This window comes from Cupressus sempervirens, unplaced genomic scaffold, assembly GCF_028749045.1.
Source record: "Cupressus sempervirens isolate cs-2001-9-10 unplaced genomic scaffold, ASM2874904v1 CseChr00s100002_03, whole genome shotgun sequence".
Taxonomy (NCBI): Eukaryota; Viridiplantae; Streptophyta; class Pinopsida; order Cupressales; family Cupressaceae; genus Cupressus; species Cupressus sempervirens.
This window is the reverse complement of record NW_028322207.1, coordinates 1,649,969-1,672,953: the sequence shown is the minus strand read 5'-3', so window position 1 is coordinate 1,672,953 and position 22,985 is coordinate 1,649,969. Positions and strand designations below refer to the sequence as shown.

General features: G+C 34.4%; 1 protein-coding gene across 2 annotated transcripts in view; it reads left to right on the top strand.

The window, feature by feature from the left end:
- Positions 1-15,347: 15,347 nt before the first annotated feature.
- The window catches only part of LOC149527823 (putative sphingolipid transporter spinster homolog 2), a 292,780-nt gene continuing 285,142 nt past the window's right edge, over positions 15,348-22,985 (top strand). The window contains exon 1 of one of the 2 annotated variants that reach the window (XM_089812102.1): positions 15,348-15,756. In XM_089812102.1, coding sequence (XP_089668228.1) covers positions 15,674-15,756 — 83 coding nt within the window. In that variant the 5' untranslated portion in view covers positions 15,348-15,673. The remainder of the gene's footprint in view (positions 15,757-22,985) is intronic. The other variant, XM_089812101.1, reaches the window with a different exon arrangement.

The following is a 22,985-nucleotide window of genomic DNA, read 5'->3' as shown; positions in this document are numbered from 1 at the left end:
AAGCCAAAAGCCAGGAAGACAAAAAGACAAAAGACTAGAAAACTAATCTTCAATTATCTTCTCCATTTCCTGCATAATTTGAGCTGCCTCGACTATCTTTTGTTGCTCCTTTTCCATTTGATCCTGGACCTTCTCCATGCCCTGATCCATACTAGTGAGTATACTGATTGTGGCCTTGTCATCATCCAACCTGGCCTTATCCCTGTTCTGTCCTCCCTCCTCCACCAGCAAGCCCCTATCCTTAAGTTTACCAGCAAGGGATTGGATGTTGTCATTCATCGAACTCAGGAGAGAAATCATCTGACTTGCTAGGTTGTGGTTGTAGTTTTCAAGATTTCTTAATCTCCTTTCATTTAAGCTTTCTCTGTTTTCCTGGTCCTCCTGGCTGTCATTACCTGTCTTATTCTTAATACTTTCCATCTGGGATACCCTTTCTCTAACTTCCTCCAGCTCATGGAAGAGCCATTTGATTGATCTGAAGTTGTCACCATCATCCATGTTAATACTGTGGAGAAGAAATGTAATCGATGTGCATATTAACATTGCCTATTGGAGGAGAACCAACTGGCCTTCGAGGTTGCTCAAGTTATGCAAGAGTTGGAGCGAAAGAGCGAGGAATAATTCTCGCCTGTTCTTTTTTTTTGTTGTCTTTTGGCTTTTCGTCTGGCTTTAGGCTGTGGTTTTACTTGTCCTTTTTCCTAGTCTTTTCTTAGAACTCTACTTTCTAGCTGGGCTTTATGCTTATTATCAGCCTCTAAACTTATACTTTTTTGGCTGGGCTTTCACGCTTATTATCAGCCTTATATGTTTTAACTACTGGGTTTCAGGATCCCTGTAAAACCTGTTTATCTAATCAAAAACATTGCCATGAGGTAGTAATTATAAATTGTTATTTTTTATTGATAACAATAAAAAAAAAAAAAAGAGAGTGTCAAGAGTCACATCCATGTAGGGTCATGACCCTACCAGCCTTATCCATGTAGAGTCATGCCCCTACATGGGGTGTGACTTTCTATAATATAGTTAACTTCACATTGATTGCTACTCAAAAAATATAGCAATAAAAACAATGTCATTACTAACAAGAATTTATTTCCAAGTTATATTAATTCATAAAATTTTAGAATATAAGTTTTTAGCAAAATCTTTACACATAAACTGTAAATTGTAGAAATACTATTTGAAAAGATTATTAGGCTTAAATAAAAATGTGCAGGCATCATATTGAATCAAATTTGGTAGTATAATTAGAATTAAGTTTCCAATATATCAGATCTATATTCCTTAACATGGTACCAGAGCTTTGGTAGAATTTAATAAGGAAATATTTAATCATACCCAAATTCAAGCTTGCATACATACTAAATTCTATTTTAAGCAATAACAATGGTGAATGGAGTCAAATTCGAAGATAGACTTGAAGGTGTATCAAACTTTGTATCAGGGAGAATTAGAATAATGATTATTCTTCAAGAAATTGAATTGGAATCATATGTAGAAGAGAACAAATCCATGTTGGATAGAGACCTAGATAGAAATGCATGGAAAAGAAATAACAATAAAGTCATGAAAATCATTATAGATGTTGTGAAGGATCACATACGACTGATATATGACAAAAGGAAACTGCCTACCAAATGTTTATGACTCTTAAAGATACATATGAAATAAATAATACTAGTAGGGTTCTCACCTTGAAACGTCAACTCCTTCATATAAAAATAAATAAAGGAGAAAAAATTATGCCATACTTTATGGGAATTATGGAGCTAAAATATTAACTATAAACTACTAGCAGTCAAGTATACAAAAAAGAATTATCCTTGGTAGTGCAACAAATTTGGATACACTACCATGTACTACCCAGAGAAAAACAAAGCTCATGCCTCCATAAGTGAACTAACCACTAGAAAGAATACCTTGATCATTGATAGTGGAGCATTTTTACATACAACTAGATTTAAAGAGCAATTTGAAACTTTATAAGGACACTTGAATGAAGAAGTTATAATAGGGGATAACTCCACCTATCTAATAAAAAGATTTGGGACATGTTCGACACAACTAAAAATTGGAGTTTCCCTACAACTAACATGAGTAGTATTTGTACCAGGCAATAAGAGAAATTTAGTATCCATTTCTACCCTAGTAGACAAAGGGTACCATGCCACTTTTCTAAAAGATAAAGTTCTATCTTGGTCTAAAAATTTTAACATTAAGAATGCGCTTACTATAAGATTTAGAGATAGAAGTCTATATAAACTTTGTAATGTTCAAAATCACACATTGACTCATGAAGTTACTAAAACTAATGAGATTTGGCACAGAAGTTTAGGTCACCTCCATTTTCGTGCTCTACCCTCCTTAGAGAAAGTTGTAATAGGGTTACCTAAATTAAAATCTAAATATAATTAGTCATGTAAGGGATGTGCTTTAGGTAAAAACTCTAAAGAATATTTTCCTTGTATTGAACATAAAACTAAAAATGTACTTGAACTTATCCACACTGATTTGTGTGGTCCAATGATAGTACCCTCACTGGGAGGATTTTTGTATTATGTGATCTTTGTTGACAATTACTCCAAGAAGACTTAGATTTATTTTCTGAAGCTTAATAAATCTAATGAAGTGGTATCAAAATTATTTAAAGAGTTTAAAGTATTAGTTGATAATCAAACAAGAAATAAAATCAAAACCTTGAGATTAAATAATGGAGGAGAATATATTTCTAAAAATCTCAAAGAAATCTACACGTCGGCTGGAATTAAGAGGGAGTACACAATACCTTACAATACTCAGTAGAATGGGGTAAGAGAAAGGAAAAATAGAACCATTGTTGAAGCTACTAAAGCCATGATGCACAATCAGAACTTTCATACAACATTTTGGGTTAAAGCCTCAAATACTGCTATATACATTCAAAACATATGTTCTCATGCAATTCTTGAGAATATAACTCTTGGAGAAGCCTTTACTAAAAACTAACCTGACTTAATCCACTTAAGAATTTTTGGATTTTATGTGTATATACATATTCCTAAAGAGAATAGGTCCAAACTAGAACCTTAATGAAAGAAATGAATTTTTGTTGGTTACAGCGAGTCCTCTAAATCTTATAGAGTATATACTACCGAGTAAAGGAAAATTAAAATTATTAGAAATGTCAAATTTGAAGAAGATATTGCATATAAGATTTCTAAAAATATTGAAGAACCTAATGATGAATCTACCACATAATTGGATGAAAACCATAATGTTGAGATTTAGAGGGATACTTGTACAAAAGATCTTGAATTCATACACTCAAGTCTTGAAACTGTGGAAAGTCCATCCAACAGGAAAAGACCACCATGAGCAAGGAATATGGTCAAATACAATAATGTAGCCCTTGAAGAATTTTTTAGAGAAAGCAAGAGAACAAGAAGTCACTCAAGCTATGTTGCACTTATGAGAGAGCTCATCAAATCTAAACCATCAAATGTTGAAGAATCCTTAACATGCCAAGCTTGGAAAGACATTATGATTAGGGAATATCAATCTATTTTGAAAAATGATGTCTGTGACATCGTACCTAGACCAAGAAAAAATTGATTGTCTCCTGTAAATTGCTATTAAAAATTAAACATGAAATAGATGGAAGTATTGAAAAACACAAGGCTAGATTTGTCACTAGAGGGTTCTCTCAAAAGGATAGAATTGACTATGAAGAAACATTTGTTGTAAGAACTATAATTTATATTTCTCCATCTAAAGGATGGAAGATACATTAAATGGATGTTAAGACTGCATTCCTAAATGGTGTTATTGAAGAAGAATTATACTAGAGAGCCATGAAGGCTTTGTGATCCATGACAAGAACTCTCATGTGCGTAAGCTAAAAAAAGCTCTTCATAGACTTAAACAAGCACCCAGGGCACATTATGAAAGAATAGATAGCCACCTTACTAAATTGGGATTCTCCTAAAATGAAGCATATCCAAATATATACTTCAAAATATCAAATTATGATGTGTTAATACTCGTACTCTATGTTGATGATTTACTAATTATAGGGGAAGATTATCTCATTGAAAAATGAAAACAAGACCTTGCATCTAAGTTAAAGGATGGAAGATACATTAAATGGATGTTAAGACTGCATTCCTAAATGGTGTTATTGAAGAAGAATTATACTTAGAGCAACCTGAAGGCTTTGTGATCCATGACAAGAACTCTCATGTGTGTAAGCTAAAAAAAAGCTCTTAATGGCCTTAAACAAGCTCCCAAGGCATGTTATGAAAGAATAGATAAGCACCTTACTAAATTGGGATTCTCCTAAAATGAAGTAGATCCAAATATATACTTCAAAGTATCAAATTTTGATATCTTAATACTTGTTCTCCATGATGATTTACTAATTATAGGGGAAGATGATCTCATTGAAAAATGAAAACAAGACCTTGCATTTGAGTTTGATATGAAAGATCTAGGTCTCTTGAATTTCTTTGTAGGAATATAAGTATGACAATAAGAGAATGATATTTTCCTAAATCAAGGAGACCATAAACAAATTTGAAATGATGGATTGTAAACCTGTATCTACACCAATGGAGAAAAATATTCACAAGCTTAGAAATGATGTATCCAAGTTTGAATTAACATATCCCACACTTTATCAATATAGTATTAGATCATTAATATATTTGGTGAATACTCGATTTGACATCTATTATGCAACAAATGCATCAAATCAATTCATGCGTGAACCCAAGAAAATTCATCTTATGGCAGTTGGCTAGTCAATTTAATACCTTAGTAAGGAAGGATTGGACATCTTTTCACAATGATTCTATGGTTAGACAACATCATGTGTTTTACTTAAAATAGTATATTAACTTCATTTAATTTATCAATCCAGGAGTGTAAAATTGAAATGATGACTACAAAGTATATGCTCTAATTCTTCTTTAAGTCATTACAACTAAAGCAAAGACAATGTTGAAGGAAACCTATGCTAGAATCTGAAATGACAACTTAACTTAAAGATTAAGATAATGTTGCAAATGGTAAACCTATCTATACACCTATGATGCAGGAACAGTTCATTGATTTTGTTATCAATGGTTGCAGGAACAACAGATTTATACCTTACTTAGAAATAATAAGGAAATGAAATCTACTCTAACGGAATAGTTTACTCACCAAGTGGGCCCTTTGGATGAGTGAACACAAAAGACAATCAAGATAAGAGATATAAACTTGAACTATGCATTCTATTTATTCATGGTGAAAGACTACTCTTGATTGAAAAACAATATCACAATTTGCTACTATGAAAATCAACTTATTCTATTCTTCTTTTTAACTACGCTCAAAGCTACAACAATCATTATTTAAAGGAAACTACAACTACTTCCTAAATCTAAGTTCACTCCATTAATGAGGATCAATTACAGACTCATAAAGTTTGAAACAGAAACAACATTAACCACGAATAAATCCTCCAGGAATATAGCAAGTTGCAGAAGCTACATTTGTGCACTACAACAACAGAAAACAATAAATGATTTTATCTACTTGTGAAGGTCTACCAGTTTGGTTGGCTTTGAATTTTGTAGCATTGAAATGATGATCTTTGAATATCCATGACAAATACCTGCAAAACAATCAATGTGCGCAGAACCTCCACATACATATATTTATTTTTATCATCAATATTAGAAAACAAGTGTAAAGTTCAAATTACCACTCTTGCAAATCATATGGCTACATGAGGAAAACTACCCAAAACATAGCATAGATGAGGAAACATTTCTTAGCATGTAACACTACTTCATTATACCATTTTTTTCCATTGATTCAAGAAAATATATCATATTTAAACTATCCATACTTCTACTTCATGTCTTAACACACACACACACACACACACACACACGCGCGCGCGCGCGCGCACGCACACACACACACACACCCACACGCGTGCGCGCACACACACACACACATAAAAAGCATAAGTTCATATGCTTGAAACCATAAAGGCATAATTATTTACAAGATAGCTAGTTGAAAATAAGATAAAAAGAACTTAGAATGATGGTCTTTTGGAGGCCCATCATTCCCCCCAACTGAGCTTATTGTTGGTCCCCAACAACCATGAAATTTCTAATTCTAGCCTTAACTCTCCAATCACTTGTTGTCCTCTCCCCCAGCTGATTCTTAACATAATAAGAGTACCCATAATTTTCCTTGAGCCTTCTCCATCACCAAACTTCTTCTGACATATCATGATCCTTTGCATTGTCATTCACTACTAGCATTGGCTACAGGAGAATGGGAGGTTGAAACCTTGGGAGCTAGTATTGGTGCATACTCCTTCCCAAATTGATATACCATGGAATTCTAATAGTAGCAAGAGTTAAATTTTGAGGAGAGTGGGGTTCCCTTATCTTCATATCATGTGGCATCTATGTCCAACTTTGTCTTGAAGCAACAATTATTGTTTCAACATCACGAGATGAATGTTGCTCCCAATTTGCAAAGGCTTGTTCTCTGACTGGGTATACTTTATTATCTCCAACCTATAATGAATTAGGACTTGCACACTTGATACAAGGAAGTACTCTAGGCCCTCTTCAATACCTAAAGTGTGCAACCTCTCATTCATTAATGATAATTAGTTATATGCTCTGTAACAAGCACCCAGAAACCAGAAAAAAACACAGTTCTAGCAGCAAGGTTCAAAAAGCTCAAACTTCAAATTAATCAATTTAATCTCAATGCAATCATGAGGAAAGGTTCCCCAATGTGTCTCCAACACATCCCTAACCATGAAAAACATAGCTCCACCAAAATCCAAACTCGATGCTCCTGCATCAGACTCCCTAGGTAAATAGAAAAGTATGTCCCATACTTTGATGCCCAAAGAAAGATCTACAACCGACTTCATCTTTACCAAAGGATTCCACTTCATCAAAGTCAATAGAACAAATCTAAAAATCAACCATCTATGTTTCATCCATTGAAACATCAAAATCAAATACATATCAACAACTCAATTAGCATGCTCACACCCAAGAACAAACTGAACATAATGCTTCATCAACAAACCCTCATCCACATCAGTAACTAGTGAATTCACACTAGCAACAAAAAACTTCACATCAGCAGCATCAAAATTGACATCAGTAGCAATATGTAGATCTCCATCAACACGTGCCAAACTCACAACACCAACAATCTCATTACTCACAACAAGATGCTCTGCAACATACAACTCAACACCAACAACAATCGGATCATCCATGACCAAGTGCTTTGTAATTTCCATGTCAGATTCAACCAACTAATCATGAAAATCAACCTCTATCCTAGCATCAACAAGGTTAGGAATATTCTTAGCAACAACCTCTAGTTGCTCTGTAAGTTTTGTATCAAACTCCACAAACTAATCAGCAAAACCAACCTCTTCCAACTCAACCTTGTCATGTCATCTTCTCTCACGAACAAGAGTCCTAACCAGCCAAACAACTCTTTTCTGGATCTGTAGAGTCCAACTCCACAAACATCCACCTAATTCCTTCCTCACCCCATCCTTAACTCAATCAGCCAAGCTAGCTTCAAACCAAGCAGACATCTCATAAAACCTCCTCTCCACCACACCACAGAGATTTGCAATCATCTCAGGGTCCAATCCTCTCAAAGCCATCTTCCAAGATCTTTGTAAACCGTCTACAACAAATCCTTCCCACACTCCTTGTGACAATCTTGAATTGTTTGCAAGTAATATCACAACTTGTCACCTCACACAAATAATTAGGTACCACATCACAAGTCCAGGACCATGGATCTACAATCCACAAACTCTCTACGATCATGCCTCAATAAGATCAGTCTTCAATCTTCACATCCATTGATCTATCTGCAAGCCCTCTACAATTGTAAGTCAGAATCACGATCTACCACCTCACAAATAAGAGATCTAGGACTCCAAAAAAAAAATCCACTACTAGATCAAGATCAATTAGATCTACTTCTCCACCCAAGTCCTAGTGCAAACTGCCTCAACTTAGGTAATATGTTCAAAAACACAACAAAAAGAAGCAATAATGCAAGATCTAATACCAAATTACAATAATATATTCATAAAATATAATTGATTACATGCAATGTGCTAGGCTATAAGGCCTTCCCGGTTATGGTCAAATACAAAGCAAGTAATAGTTCTACAAGATCCCTCAAGATCCAAATCAAACCCTAGCTAGTCTAGATCCACACCCTGGTAGAAACCCTCAAGGAATATCTCAACTTGTGCTTGCAAGCCCACCAAGCAATCTCCTTGTTTTCCAAGCCGCAACTACTAGCTCTTCTCCAAATTCGCTCCTCTAGCTCCTCCTCTTCTCCATGATGGATGATTGATGACTAAATAATTCCCCACAACCCCTACTTCTACCAATCTAAGCCACAAGTTAGCCCAAAACACAAATTAAATACAAATACATAAATTAAATGCCACAAGTCAGCCTACAACAACAATTAATGTCCAAAAATCAATATCCAAGTAAAATCGTGATATCTCATAGCTCTGATTGAATTAGAATTTGTGCTTCAAACCATAGGTAGAAATATAGGTCCTCTAAAACCCCTTAAATTTGCAAAGTCTGATTCTCCAAGGAAAAGTGTGCATCCATCCTGAAAGTCACACACAACAGATTGTCACACAAAACTACCAGAAATTGATACTCTAGGAGAATTGTCATATCTCCCAACCTATAATGACTTAGGACTTGAACTCTTGATACAAGAAATTAGTCTAGGCCCTCTTAAATACCTAAAGTGCACAACCTCTCATTCATTGAGGATAATTAGTTATATGCTCTACAATAGGCACCCAGAAACCAAAAAAAACACAGTTCCAGCAACAAGGTTCAAACAACTCAAACTTTAACTTAATCCATCCAATCTCTATGAAATCATGAGGAAAGGTTCCCCTATGTGTGTCCAACACATCTCTAACCATGAAAAACATATCTCCACCAAAAGCCAAACTCGATGCTCTTGCATCATCATTGCCCAACCAAGTATAAGTTCACACCAAATTAAATGTGAGATGGGTAGTTGAAAGGTTCCAAAAGAAAATGGGAAGATCAAATATATATTATATACCTTGAATAAGGTAGAAACAAAATTTATTATATTATGTGTGCTTCACATAAAATACCATTTACGATAAGTATAGAGATCCATTATCTACCATTAGAAATGAAAAGCTCATTTATCGAAATTCTAGAAACAGAAATTACAACTTAAAAATTAAACATATAATAAATATTCAAGCTAAAACTTTGTTGCTTTACAATCCTTCAATTGCTTGCCACTTCTTTACTTTTTAGTCCTTGCCATAAGGCAGGAGACTAAAGTTTTCAATTGCAACTCTAACATTTTTTTTTTTTTAGAAAACTGTGCAACATTCCTTAAATCTATAGTCTGAAGAAACATTTGTATTAAAATGATATTAAACATTTTAATTTCCATTTTCTTGTTCACTCTTGAGATTTTTCTTGGAAGTCTTTTCTTTTTTTCATTGAAATATTAATCATTTTTGCATAATAGTGGGTGTTGTATCCAAAAACTAAATAATAATATTCTAATAATAACACTCCAAATGTTTCTGACAAATTATGTGATGTTAATTATATGAAGACAAGTAGTTTGCATGGTGATATAGATGGAAACTTTTTGTGAGTTTGTGTGCTAGTGAAGCTTGTAAAAGAAAATATAATATTTTGTGGATGCTTGCAAGTTAAACTTGGGAGACTCATAGACTTCTCTGAGGTGAATCACAATTGGAAATGGGAAACCATAACCAAAGGCAATATCCTAATAAAGAAATCCACACACGCTATGCAAAAACATCCCGTCAAAAGATGGAGCATTTTCTTTAACTACAAGTTTTAAATTCAAGCCTTTTACTTTGAACAAACCTAGCTATTTGTTATGAATTTATCTGTGTGGCTGAAACTGTATTACGTGTGATTTAAATTTCCTTATTGATTTCCTTTAACAAAAATGTCTTCAATATAATATATTTCTTTCAACCATTAAAATTCAAAGAATGTTAGCTTAAAGGATTTTAAAGAAAAGTCATGTGTGGTCATAGAATGATATGATTTCTAAAAGCATTTCCTTTCAAAAATGTTTAAAATATCATTATGGTAAGAGCTCATAAATTCTAACATTGAAAAAAATGCATTCAATGGTGGTATCATCTTTGATTTTTTTGTTCCTTTTGGTTAGAGCTCAATAGATTTATGACATTTCTTCGTCTTATTCAATTCCAAGCAGTTGGAAACGAAACTTTTATATGGTAGATGATAGTGAAAGTTACAAAGGCATCCACAACTGAGCACCCTTCTTTAATAGGGTTGGGGATTTTGATGATTGTGTTGAGATTTCCTGTGCTCATCAGCATTATTTGATTCCTACGTAATTCCTTGCCAACAACAAAAATGAGAAGGGGTGATTAGTTTCTCATCACCATTCAGGGAAAAGTTGCAGAGACATTTCAACATTAAAATGACTCATTTATATATAAAATATAAAATCTAAAGCCAAACCAATTGCTAATTCATATAAAACCAATTGCAAATCACAAAAAAAAAAAAAAAAACTCGGTGGGCTGCATTTGGAAGGCCAGATACTTGTTGTGTTGGTGTGACCTAGAGTTCTTAGGGTTTTAATTCTTGTTGGTAATTGGTTTACAGTCATGTGTATGTCGAGTCAAAGTGCAAACAATTTTTTAGGACTTACATGCTTATATAATATGTAGTCCATCTTTGAAAGCAAATTGATCATGTGTATACAAATGACATGAAGAAATACTTTATGTTCTTCCATAGCTATACCCATTTTCTTATTTTTCTTTCTACTTCATGTGTGGCTATGGGTGGGAAACACTAGAGAATTCTGCATTGTTTTAGGTCTGTGGAAATTTGAATGGAAATTCTTATCAAGAATTTTTTATGAATTGTGCCCCAAAATGTGTCCAATGATAAAACAATAATAGAACAATCATACCAAAAAAATTCAACATGACAATGACTGTAACAAAAAGATAAGAAAAATAAAGATCAATCCTTAGGGGAGGGCGATTCGATATATAAAATGTGAGAACCTACATTATATTAAGGGATCTACTTTTATTCTTGTATTGGAGATTCCACTTGGACAATGAAAATTATCAATGACTTGAAATTGGGGACCTAATGGATTGCTTAGGTAGGCTGGATTCTCAAGTAGGTTAGAAGATGTGTAGGAATGCCATTACTCCTCTTTTGCCACAACAATTAGCTACGAACAATAACTATTTCTATTGATTGAAGTCAACATTTGTTATCTACATTTGTGATGTTAAATTTAATCAACATTTGGGTTATTATCTACATTTGTGAAGTAAAATATAGTTAATTAAAAAATAATCACGCTCTTTATTATATTTATATTTTTGGTTAAACTATTTAGTTTTTCAAATATTTTATTGAAGAATTATTTTAGAATTTAATCATAATATATTTTTTATAGTTTAACAAGATAAAGATAATTTTTAATTTAATTTAATTGGTGCAAATTTTTAATAATATAAAAATTATTTTTCGAATATTTTCTTATCTAGTTAGTAGCATAGATTTGTGTTTATCTATTTCCCATGTGAATTTAATTTTAATGTTTAAAAGTCACATATTTTGTAAGAACGTTGTAGAATTTGTTGGGTTTTATTCTTTTGTGTACAATGGTTTAATGAGTTTGTTTTTGCTTGTTAGAATTGAAGCAACATATGATCTAGATGGAGTTAGAAAAATAAAATAAAATATGTTCATATTATATAAAATCACATTTTACCCAATCATTAAATAAATTAAATACTTTACAAGAGTGATGATTTTTTTTGCATTAAGGTGTGCATTTACCTTGATATTATATCATTCTGACATGATAGATATTCTTTCTTGAATTGCTCTATTGTTTCTCAGTTGTTTGCATTTAGGTGTGTTTTTACCTTGAAATTATATCATTCCAACATGACAAAGGTTTTTTTCTTGAATTACTCTTCCTTTACAATTGTATTAATTCTCAATTGTTAATGTTCTTTTTCCACGTCTATTGAGGATGGACTCTTCATCAATTCACAATTCTTGTCAAGACAAAAAGTATATTGCAATGTTGAAAAGGTGAGTACTTTTACAAGTGTTGTAAACTCATAGCAAGGAACACTATATAAATAGAAGAATTTCAGTTACAAGACATAATTCATGCCTTTGTTCATGATACCGAATAATGTTCTATTTAGATGGATTCTTTGGCGGTAATTTGTATAAAATATAACTTTTCCTCTATCCATCAAAATTTGTATTCAACTTTCTAAATTTAGCACTTCTACTATGTTTGTGATTTTTTATAATGTGTGCAACACTTTAACATGTAGCTTTCAATCTAATTCTTGTGCTAAACCCATTGGTGAAATTATATAAATTTAATCTTTTATTCTAGCCTTTCAAGTATACCTATGCTCATTTTTTAAAAATTGGGTATAATACTTGAGAATCTTGTTGTCTACTATATCTCTAATAATATTATGTATGAATAACTTTTACAACTTACAAAGTTTAGAATCTATAGAAAAGTGCACATGAAAGTTTTAGTTAACCCATGTCCAAGACTCAAGGTAACAAAAGAAACACATGAACCACAGTTTTTGTTCTAATGTTGCACATTCAAGAAGTCTTGGTTATGCATATCCTCCAATCAGTGTATTTCATGAGATAAAATCTCTTTGAGGAATTTTCTCAAACCACTCATGTACCTTGTATCCCATAAGATACTATCTCTTTGAGGAAATTTAAATAGTATTATCATGTTATTAGCTAGCTTTTTAAACTTTCTCTTACATCCCACTTTAGGCAAGGACTTGAGCTGCCCGTAACCCTTGTTATTCTATAAAACTCATAGACTATTTTGTTTGATGGAAACTTGACTACATAGATATCAACATCTTAACTCTTTACTATGATTAACCAAAAGACCATATATCACTTCTTTAAATTTTTCTAATATTTTCTATGTTGGTTGACTTTCTATATTGCTATCTTGTTGGTCTCTCAATTGTAGTTGGTTGTTTCTACTATTGTCTTGCTATTTTCCTCAGTGTTGATCTTTTGGTGTCATATTGTGCTCAATGGTCCATCTTCCTTAATGTAAAAGATTTTAGGTCCTTTCAAAATCAATCTTGCTTAAATAAAAACTATCTGAACTCTTTTTCAAACAAGCCTATTACAACATGATGAGTAAGCATACATTTAGATTAAAAATTGTACTTGGATAAACATTCATGAACACAAGATCTCATTAAAAAACGATGCCTAAAGAAGAGTGGGCAAACAAAGGATGTTGCTTTTGCGCTTAAGAAGTGACATAAATAGAATAACATTACATCATAAAGTGTTTAACCTACAAGTTGATATGCTAAATGTTAATACTTGAAGAAAATTGTGTGCAAAAGAAAAGATAATCGAATGACATAATTCCTTATCAAAACACACAAAATAAAATCTAAATTATTTAAGAAAACATAGATCTTAACTTTTTTTTTTTTGGATTACTCACTAGGAATCCCATAATTATTTGACCTGTTAACATTATTAAAAATTGTGATATTGCTATTAGGATTTAATTGTGTGATTTTTGAGTCAAACTCATTGACCCATGTTTCATGAGTAGTAATTCAACATGAATCCATCTCTCATGAGAATAAATGGAACACTTAGCACTCATTGGATCTAGATGATGCTCACAGAGGTGAAGCATCGGGACTTCCCCAGAGGTCACCCATCCCAATACTACTCTAGCTTGAGCGCGCTTAACTACAAAGTTTCTTCCATGGTTAAACCCAAAGCTTGCAACCCCATTTGCAAACCCAAAGTTTGACTCAAAAATCACACAGTCAAATCCTTATAGTAATATCACAATTTGACTTACTCTGGAAATTATCTCCTATTTATCATTAAACAAGAGATGCGATGCGTCATAGTTCCTGCCTAACGCATAATGGTTGTAGAGGTGTAGATGAGTGAGAATAAGGTTAAATAGTTCTAAATTAACATTGTGAATGCATTAATTTTTGCCTAGAAATGCACTTGTGATCTGATAGAATGACTCATATTTTGTTATTAAGTTCTCGTGTCATATTATTATATATTTGGGTATTTAAGCTCAAGAATAAGAGGCCAAAGTATCCAATATGGCACTAACTACCTAATATCATACTACGATCAATATATATACTTTAGACAAATTTGCACTTTCTACATTGACAACTTAAAATATGTGCAATGAGGAAAGTTATCCATACCAATATCTGAATTATAGAACTTGAAGAAGTGATGAAGCTTTTGGAGTATCACATTATATGTTTAAGCATATTATGCATGCTACTAGAGAACCATAAGTAGTTGGAAAAACTCCCTCAATGATTAATACATATAAATTTGATGTTGATGAATAAATATGATGTAATAAATAAGAAATAGCATATAACTATTTAATTTTAATACATAGTTTATAAAAACTTAATAATAATTTACATATCTTTTAGAATTGAATTATTTCGTTTTTGTGATTATTTCCTTTAGTATGTTTTTTTGATGTAAAATATAATTATTAATTTAATATTAAAATATATATTTAAGTTTTAAATATATTTAAACTAAATGATAAATTGTTTAAATATAAAATATTAATAATAATAAATGATATAATTTACAAATTGTAACACTTATCAATTATACATATTACAAACACTATTATAAAATATAATTAAAAAATAATATTGCTTAATTTATTTTTAAAAAGTAAAATAATAGTAATAATTTAATTACATTTATTAATAAAAAATCAAAATTTAAAAAAAAAATTAGAAATTCAAATACAAAGATATAACATATTGAAATTATATTGTTAGTGAGAATTAATATTGATTAGACATGTTGTGTGAGGTGGAAGATAAAATGATTGAAAAAAAAATCTTATCAACAAATGTGAAGATAAAGTTCTAATTAATGCATTCATTAATGCAAGATGAAGTTAGAAAATATTTGTATTTTTGTGGACCACCAAAAATAGTATGAACCAATAGAATGGATGAAAAATATGATTAATAAAATAATGAAAAATTAGAAAATGATATAAACATTTAAAATTTCATATAATGCTTTAAATTCTTTGATTTGATTGACCAGTGTTAATGTCATATTAGAGTGACATGAATGCATAAATATTCGTGCCTATTGCAGGAACTAAAAATATTCATTCAGCCATCCCTTCTTCAAATTCACCCGAAAATTAAACTTTAAACATAGTATCTTCACCAATCTCATTATATGAACTACAGCCAGCAAGCCATAATCTATTTTAATATTGGGTGTCGTTGAAGGATCTCTTCCCTCCTTTTTCCTCGGTTCCTTCCTTACCAACGAATTCTCCAGCTTTTCGTAACAAAAAGCCTGGCCGAAAGCCCCGAAATATGTAGTGTTTTTAACGTCTCATTTGTACTTGTTATCAACGGGGAGTCAAAGACTTTGTTTCTCTCATCTACCATTCAAAATTGAATCGCATAACAAATTTTGCGTCGGATCGACATCTGATGAACATTGAGTCAGCAATGGCAAGCGAAGCAGACGCAACCGAGGAAACAGGGATCAATCCTTCATGGTTTTCCCCAAAAAGGTAATTTTTTTCCAGGCATTCACTCCGCCCCCGGAAATTTTGAAGCAAGGGGTAATGATGAAACACTGCGGGTCTGAACTAAGAATATAGAGTGGAACTGCTATTTTTTCGACAAAAAGAAAATGTCGAAAGTAGTTTTAGGCAACATAAAGAATGTAATCGCATAGACTGTGTTTATCAAGCGAGATTAAACTTACTCTGCCCAGGCCCATTTATATGGTGGCAGTGCATTGAATATGTCCAGAAAATCTAAATTGCATTTTTTTCAGAATCGAATGTCTGGATTAGATCACGGCCTAATTGCGACAAGAGAAGAAACGAGTTGGATTTCAGTCATATTTGAATTGTCTTAACCTGACACAACTGGTTTGGTTAATTCATTTTGCAGCGGATATCCATCTGTTGGAAGAAATATAATTGATAAAATTTGATTTGATAATCACACTCATTTTTTTTTCTAGGTATGTTTTATCCGGATAAAGTATATGTAAAGTCGAGAAGCAGCCAGTCGCATAATTTAATTCAAAGTAGGAACAAACGGATGCATAATGTACATGAAGTTTTAACAGTCCAAAGAGCTTCTAGAAACAACTGTGTGAATTGAATCATTTTTTTGGTTAGACTATACTATGCATGTTTTATGATCGGTAAAAGGCCTAAGCCAAATAGTTTTATTAATTTAAACTTATAGAAGAGTTTGTAGATTTTTCCTCCGTACAATTTGAGCTATGAAGTCAAGAAAACCTCCATTCTTGCCCATATAAAAGTTTACAGTTAATTATGGGGCATTCCCCATTTTACAAACTTTATTGATAGATCATTCCCTTGTCTTTACAAATTTGTTTACATGAAGAATTTTCCTCTTTTATTACGGATATTTGCCAATGCCCATTGTTAGTCGATATTAATCTTTGTTCGTTAGATGTTGCACCTTGTTTGAGTGCTTCTGAGAAATCCTGCATTCACTTGCTCATGGCCAAGATCATTGTTAGTTTTGTAATACGATATGTTACCTATATATATTTGATGTAAAAATTCAAATTATTCTTAATCCATGTCCTCTAATTTATCTTTCAATCCTAAAAAATAAAAGGAGTTATGCTATCATTCAATCAAAATTAATTGGAAATGATTTAAGCTGAATTATTTCTTGATAGTTAGTGTCGCAAAATAGTTGACATAGATTTTGTGATTACCAATCTTATTATACCAAATGAGAGGGACCGAAATTAATATTGAGATATTTGAATTTCTAATTTAATTATAAACTCTTTTATCAATAGTTCCAGTTCTACTCTGAAGACAGAAGACATGAATGGTTACCACAGAGCAAGGAATACATACTAAGGAGAGTAAAAGGAGCAGAGAGAGAAGGCTAAGGGAGAGTCTAAAGGAACATCGAATTCTTAAGATTGAAGAGGTAGGGCCAATTTTTGTGTTATTAATACTAGCATTACTCTCTCGAACTGGCCGCACAAGTTTCTCTAGTTCAAACTGATCCAACATTTCAAGTTTCCTTTTACAGGCTAGTGTGGTTTTCTCCACTGGTCAAAACTGAAATGTAGCTGCAAAGTTTCGTTGAAATCATTGCGAGGATTTGAATCATGTCCATGACTCACCAACAGAGTAACAGTTTTCATTTGGGAGATGGCGAGCATAATTTCCCTTCATAAACATTTCCAACTAAACCATTCTGCAAGATCGACAATTACAAATGCTATGAAATGTTGAAAATAAGTCATACTCGTACCTTTTGGCAGAAGAAAAATTTGCTGTCTCAAATGACACTTGTAAAGTTTGCAAATCTGAAACTATTTATGATTTGCCTATGATAACTTTCCTCGCTAAGGGAATTTGAGGAAAGAGGTTGGTGTGTGCCCAAGCAGTCCAGATAAAAACATACTCTATTCAAAGTCTGGACCTTGACTCTAATAAAACCAATGGTAGAACAACCAAGTACAATGGGAAACTCTATCTCCTTTGTAACTGTTGGAAATCTGAAATGGTTGAATAACCAATATCTTTCTATGAGAGAGATAAGCTTTATAATTGCAAATGAAACACAACAATTATAGGACCATGATTCCAGGAGAAGAGCAAATGTCAAAATAACAAGATTGCATTAAGAGCTCAAAGAGATGCTGCAGAAGAAATACAACATGAATACCATCCTCGCTGAACACACCCAGACACTGATTGGGAGGGGGGCGAGAGGGTGAATCAGTCTATAACAAGACTTAATCTCTTTAAATTAAATTCCAAAATACGTAACTTAATTTAGCAGCAATGAAAGATAAAGCAATCAGCACCAGTGCACAAGAGAACACTAGATTCATGTGAAAAATCTACTGAGAGAAAAGCCACTCCGAGAATATCTCACAATATATGAAAAGTATTTCAAAGAGGCCCACTGCCGGATTTGCTGCCAAGGTTTAGTATCTTGAGGCAAGATGCAAATGACTTGATACAAACACTCACCATCTTTGAGTGAGATACAAGGACCTATAGAAGAGACTCATAATCTCAACACAGGATATTAAAAGAATTACAAATATGCCTTCAATGAATTTCTTCTAGTAGTCTCCCTTGATTGCAGGTGCTCTTGACTTACTGCGTTGAGCAACCATTTGATATTTTTGCCCTATACTCTTACCACTCACATTTTCTACCTCAGATTTGCATCTTCCTCAATCCACATCCCATTCACACTCACACCTTCAAGTCACAGCAGAGAGTTGACATCACAATGACAACACCATAATACACATCATTGTCATCACAATGCCAATGCCACAGCACGTGTCAGCCAATTCTCAACTGCAAGTAAGCATAGGGTCAACATCAATCACAGCACCAACTGCCAACAGATGTGCAAAAGAATATGTCAAATACAAGCTGGGTAGTGAGTTTATGTAGAACTAAGGAGAGGATGAAGATGGAAAATCCAACCAATAGTGTTTGATAACCAAGTAATCTAAAAATAGCATATGCTTCACCTGTTAAGGAATGATCCATCTTTTAAGTAAGGGAACACCACTTTTTAGGATGGGGTTCACCTCAACATCATATCCAAGCTAAACTCACATTACGAACCTATTCAAACTTGATAAAATTGTCGGAAAAACCTAGGACTAAAGGAAAAATAAATAACCACTCAAGAAAATCAAAGCCTATACTAACACCCTTCCCCCTTAAGCATGACATAGGTGGTTGAAAAGGTGAATATGGGCTGTAGTCGGAATGAAGTACCTGTTATGTTTAGTACTTGTTTAAGCTAGTCGGGTTGGGTAGTTAGGTGGTGAGGAAATGCGTCGGTTGGTTTCCAACTAACCAACCCTTCTATAAATATTTGGAAACATTGGTAATGTGGATATGTTGGTTTTTGGGTATTAATAAAGAAATCATTTCCTTGCCTATTGGTATTGTGTATGTTCTATGTTTTACTTCATATGTATTAATTGGATTATTCTGTGGGATTAGCATACATTGGTATTTGTGATAATCCATTCTACATTTTTGGCACCGTTGCCTAAGTCCGAACCTGGAGGTCGGCAGGATGGAGTAATGGGAATGCCCTTTGTACTGCTCATCCAAGTAACAAATTGTAATGGGGAAGAGGAGGAAATAACCAAGGAAGATTAGTTGACATGTGATCTAGTAACAGCCTGGGAAGTTGCGGTCAATCAGTAAGTACAAAGGGAAGCCTGTGAGAGAACGATCCTTGGGGGTACGATATGCGACCAACTTTCGGTGCCACCAGCAGTGTACAATCTCCTGGGAGAGATCCCTCACCTATTAGCACAAAATTTGTTACGAGTGGAAGAGGAAAGAGCGAAGACACAAAGGGAAAGGAGGAGACAACAAGTACTACAACAATTTGCGGGGAGGACAAGGGAGCGCGAAGAATGTGAAAATTCCAAAAAGGGAAACAAACATTAAAAATGATTCATGCCCCTGATTCCTAATATATATATTCCAGGTGGGCACAGGGAGAAGAAACTAAGGAAAAAGTCGCCTTGAGGATACTACGTCTCCAATAGTAGGAGGAGAGACGTCGTAACTGGAAAGGTGGACAAGGGGATTCCACGAGAATCTAGGAAGGATTGATCAAGAATATAATTAAAGGTATAGCAAATTTGGCCATCTCTGAGACACCAACAAGGAAGTTGGGATACAAAAACCCAGAGACATCGGTAGGAAGAGACTTCCGACGGGAGCAAAGTCAAGAAGAAGGGGATACTTTCAATAGTTCCTCCTCAAGAACAAACTTCCAACTGGGAGGGAGTGTTCCATTGGGAGGGAGGGTCCATTCAGAGGCGTTCCATCCAGAGGCGTTCCATCGGTAAATGTTCCATCAGGTGGCGTTCCATCAGGAAGTGTTCCATTGGGAGGCGTTCAATTGGGAGGTGTTCACATAATGGTAATAGACAAACAAAAACTACCAAGGTTTATAGGGGACGGTTTAGAGGACCCTGCTTGCCATTGTAAAACATGTATAACAATATGGCAGGTGAATGGACAAAATGACGTGGCGGAATGGCTAAAAGCCTTTCCAGCCACATTAAGGGGTATTGCCATTGATTGGTATACGAACTTGGAGGCAAGAAAGAGAAAACACATGGAATAACATCTGCACAGCCTTCGAGGAAGAATTCAGACTCGTGAGGGATGATGATGAAATAGTAACAGAGATCTATAACACAAGACAAGGGAAGAGTGACTCTGTCAAGGCCTATAGCAGAAGAATGAAAGAGCTGATAGGAAAACTAGATAACAAGCCAACAGATGGACTAAACAAAAGATGGTTCATCCAAGGGTTAACACCATCTCTTAAGAGAAAGATGAAGATAGTCCCACCATCTACCTTTGCAGATGCATGTCCTCGTGTCATGGACATAGAGAGCGAGAGTAAAACTTCCAAGGCAAGACGACATGGAAGTTCAAGTGAAAGCTCAGAGGAGAGCGAAGAAGAATCTAAAACCATTCAAGCCCTGAGGAAAGACCTGAGGCGTTTGATGAAGGAGGTGGCAGGGAGCAAGGACGAAAAGAAAGAAGGGAGAGAACTTTGGTTTATGAAGTGCGAAAAAAAAGGCCATACTAAGGGAGCATGGCCAAAGAAAGCATTTTGTGAGATTTGCCAAGTACTTTGGCACGAAATTAAAGATTGCCCCTATAATTTGAAAACAAGGAGTGCCCAAGTATTCTTGACCTAAGGGGGGCAATCCACACCTCCTTCCACTCTGCTGAAGAACACAAATATTGAAGCCTCCCCAAGGGGATACAGAAACAACAAGAGAGGAAGCAACAATAATAGCAACAACACACCACGACGGCCACTCCAGTATGATTCTAAGGGGAGGCCGATGATTCAATGTAGGAGATGTAATGAATGGGGACACTGTGCACGAGATTGTCAAAGCAGAGGACAAAATGGAGGGATGCTTTGTAAATGGTGTGGGCCAGGCAACCCTGAGGATGCAAATTGCCTGAGACAAAAGGGAGTAAATATGCTAGACATTGATGATCCAGAAGACGAGATTCTTGTAGTCACTAGGATGCAGACTAGAAAATTAATCTATCCGGATGCTACTACAGAAACTGAAAGATTTCAAGAAACAAAGAAACACATCCAAGATAGCATGAGAGAGGAAGGAAAGGCAAAACCGGAGAAGCCTACTTCAAATAGAGGTGTAATGAATATTGTGTAGCAAGTCCTGGAAACTGCTATCCCAGTGAAAATAGGTGATCTATTAGAAACACTACCCCAACTGTAGGTGGCGCTAACACAGGGGGCAAACTCGAAAGGGGTAACCCTAAAGAAAGAAAAGGAGGGAGAAGTTTGAACAGAAGACAATACATTATTCACGATAGGGATGGGGAGAACACTTGTCATAGTAGAGATGGAGATACTAGGGTGTAAACTCTCAAATACTATTGTGGATGGAGGTTCCAATGTTAATGTCTTATCAAAAGAAGCATGGAAGGAAATAGGGTAACCTACACTTTGGCCTCCGACATTTCAACTAGTGGGAGTGGACCAACATGGAATCAAGAGCATAGAGATGCTGATGGGACAAAAAGTCATAGTTGGTACACAACAATTCCTTATTGATTTTGTGGTTATTACTCTAGAGAAGAAAGGATACAATACCCTATTAGGGAGGGGATGGCTGGTTGTAGCAAAAGCTACCCATAATTGGAAGCGAAATACTCTATCTATTGAGTCGGAAGGAAGAAAGTACATCATAGAGCTCAAGAATCAGTCCATAAGTCAGGACTTGGCTTCAGACTTCGACAAAGAAGGCTATGGGGGGATGGAACTAGATGAAGAAGGAATACTGAGATTGAGGGAATGCTCAGAAGACGACACAAGTTTCCTTAATGGACTATTTCATTGGCAAATGGGAGACTATGAAGTTTTCCATGCGGAATGTAATATGTTGGATGTACAAGAATCTGAATCAGAGGAATAATACCCAAAAGGATACACAAAGTATAAGGAAGGGATGGCAACCCTCAGTAGGACACCTGCACACATTTTTGAACAGAAGGTGGAATACGAAGAGGCCAAGTTCCAGACATTGAACCTCAGAGAAGGAGATCAATCCAAGGAAATATGGATAGGAGATGATTGGGACCCAGTATTGAAAGCAACAACCCTTAGAATCTTCTTGGAGTATAAGGACGTTTTTGCTTGGACGTACAAAGACTTGAAGGGAGTACCTTCAGAACTGTGTCCATCGGATCCCATTGATACCCGGAGCAAGACCAGTATGGAAAAGGCCTTATAGAATGAATAAAAACTATGTAGAAAGGGTCAGGGAAGAAATCACAAAGATGTTAGAAGCAGGGATAATATTCAAAGTACAAACAAGTGAATGGGTATCTCCTATAGTCATATCACTCAAGAAGGATGGCGCTCAAATTCAGATATGTGTAGATTTCAGATGTTTGAACGCGGTAACAATAACAGACCCATTTCCCATTCCCTTTATGGATAGCATTTTGGAGGAGGTAGCCGGTCATGAGATGTATTCCTTCATGGACGAATTTTCAGGATATAATCAGATTAGCATTGCGGATGAAGATAAGCTAAAAACTACATTTGTGGTTGAAGACGAGGTATATGCCTATAATAGGATGCCCTTCGGTCTATGCAATGCACCAACCATGTTTCAGAGCATAATCCTATATATCTTTGATGGAATGTTTGTGGGAAATTTCAAAGC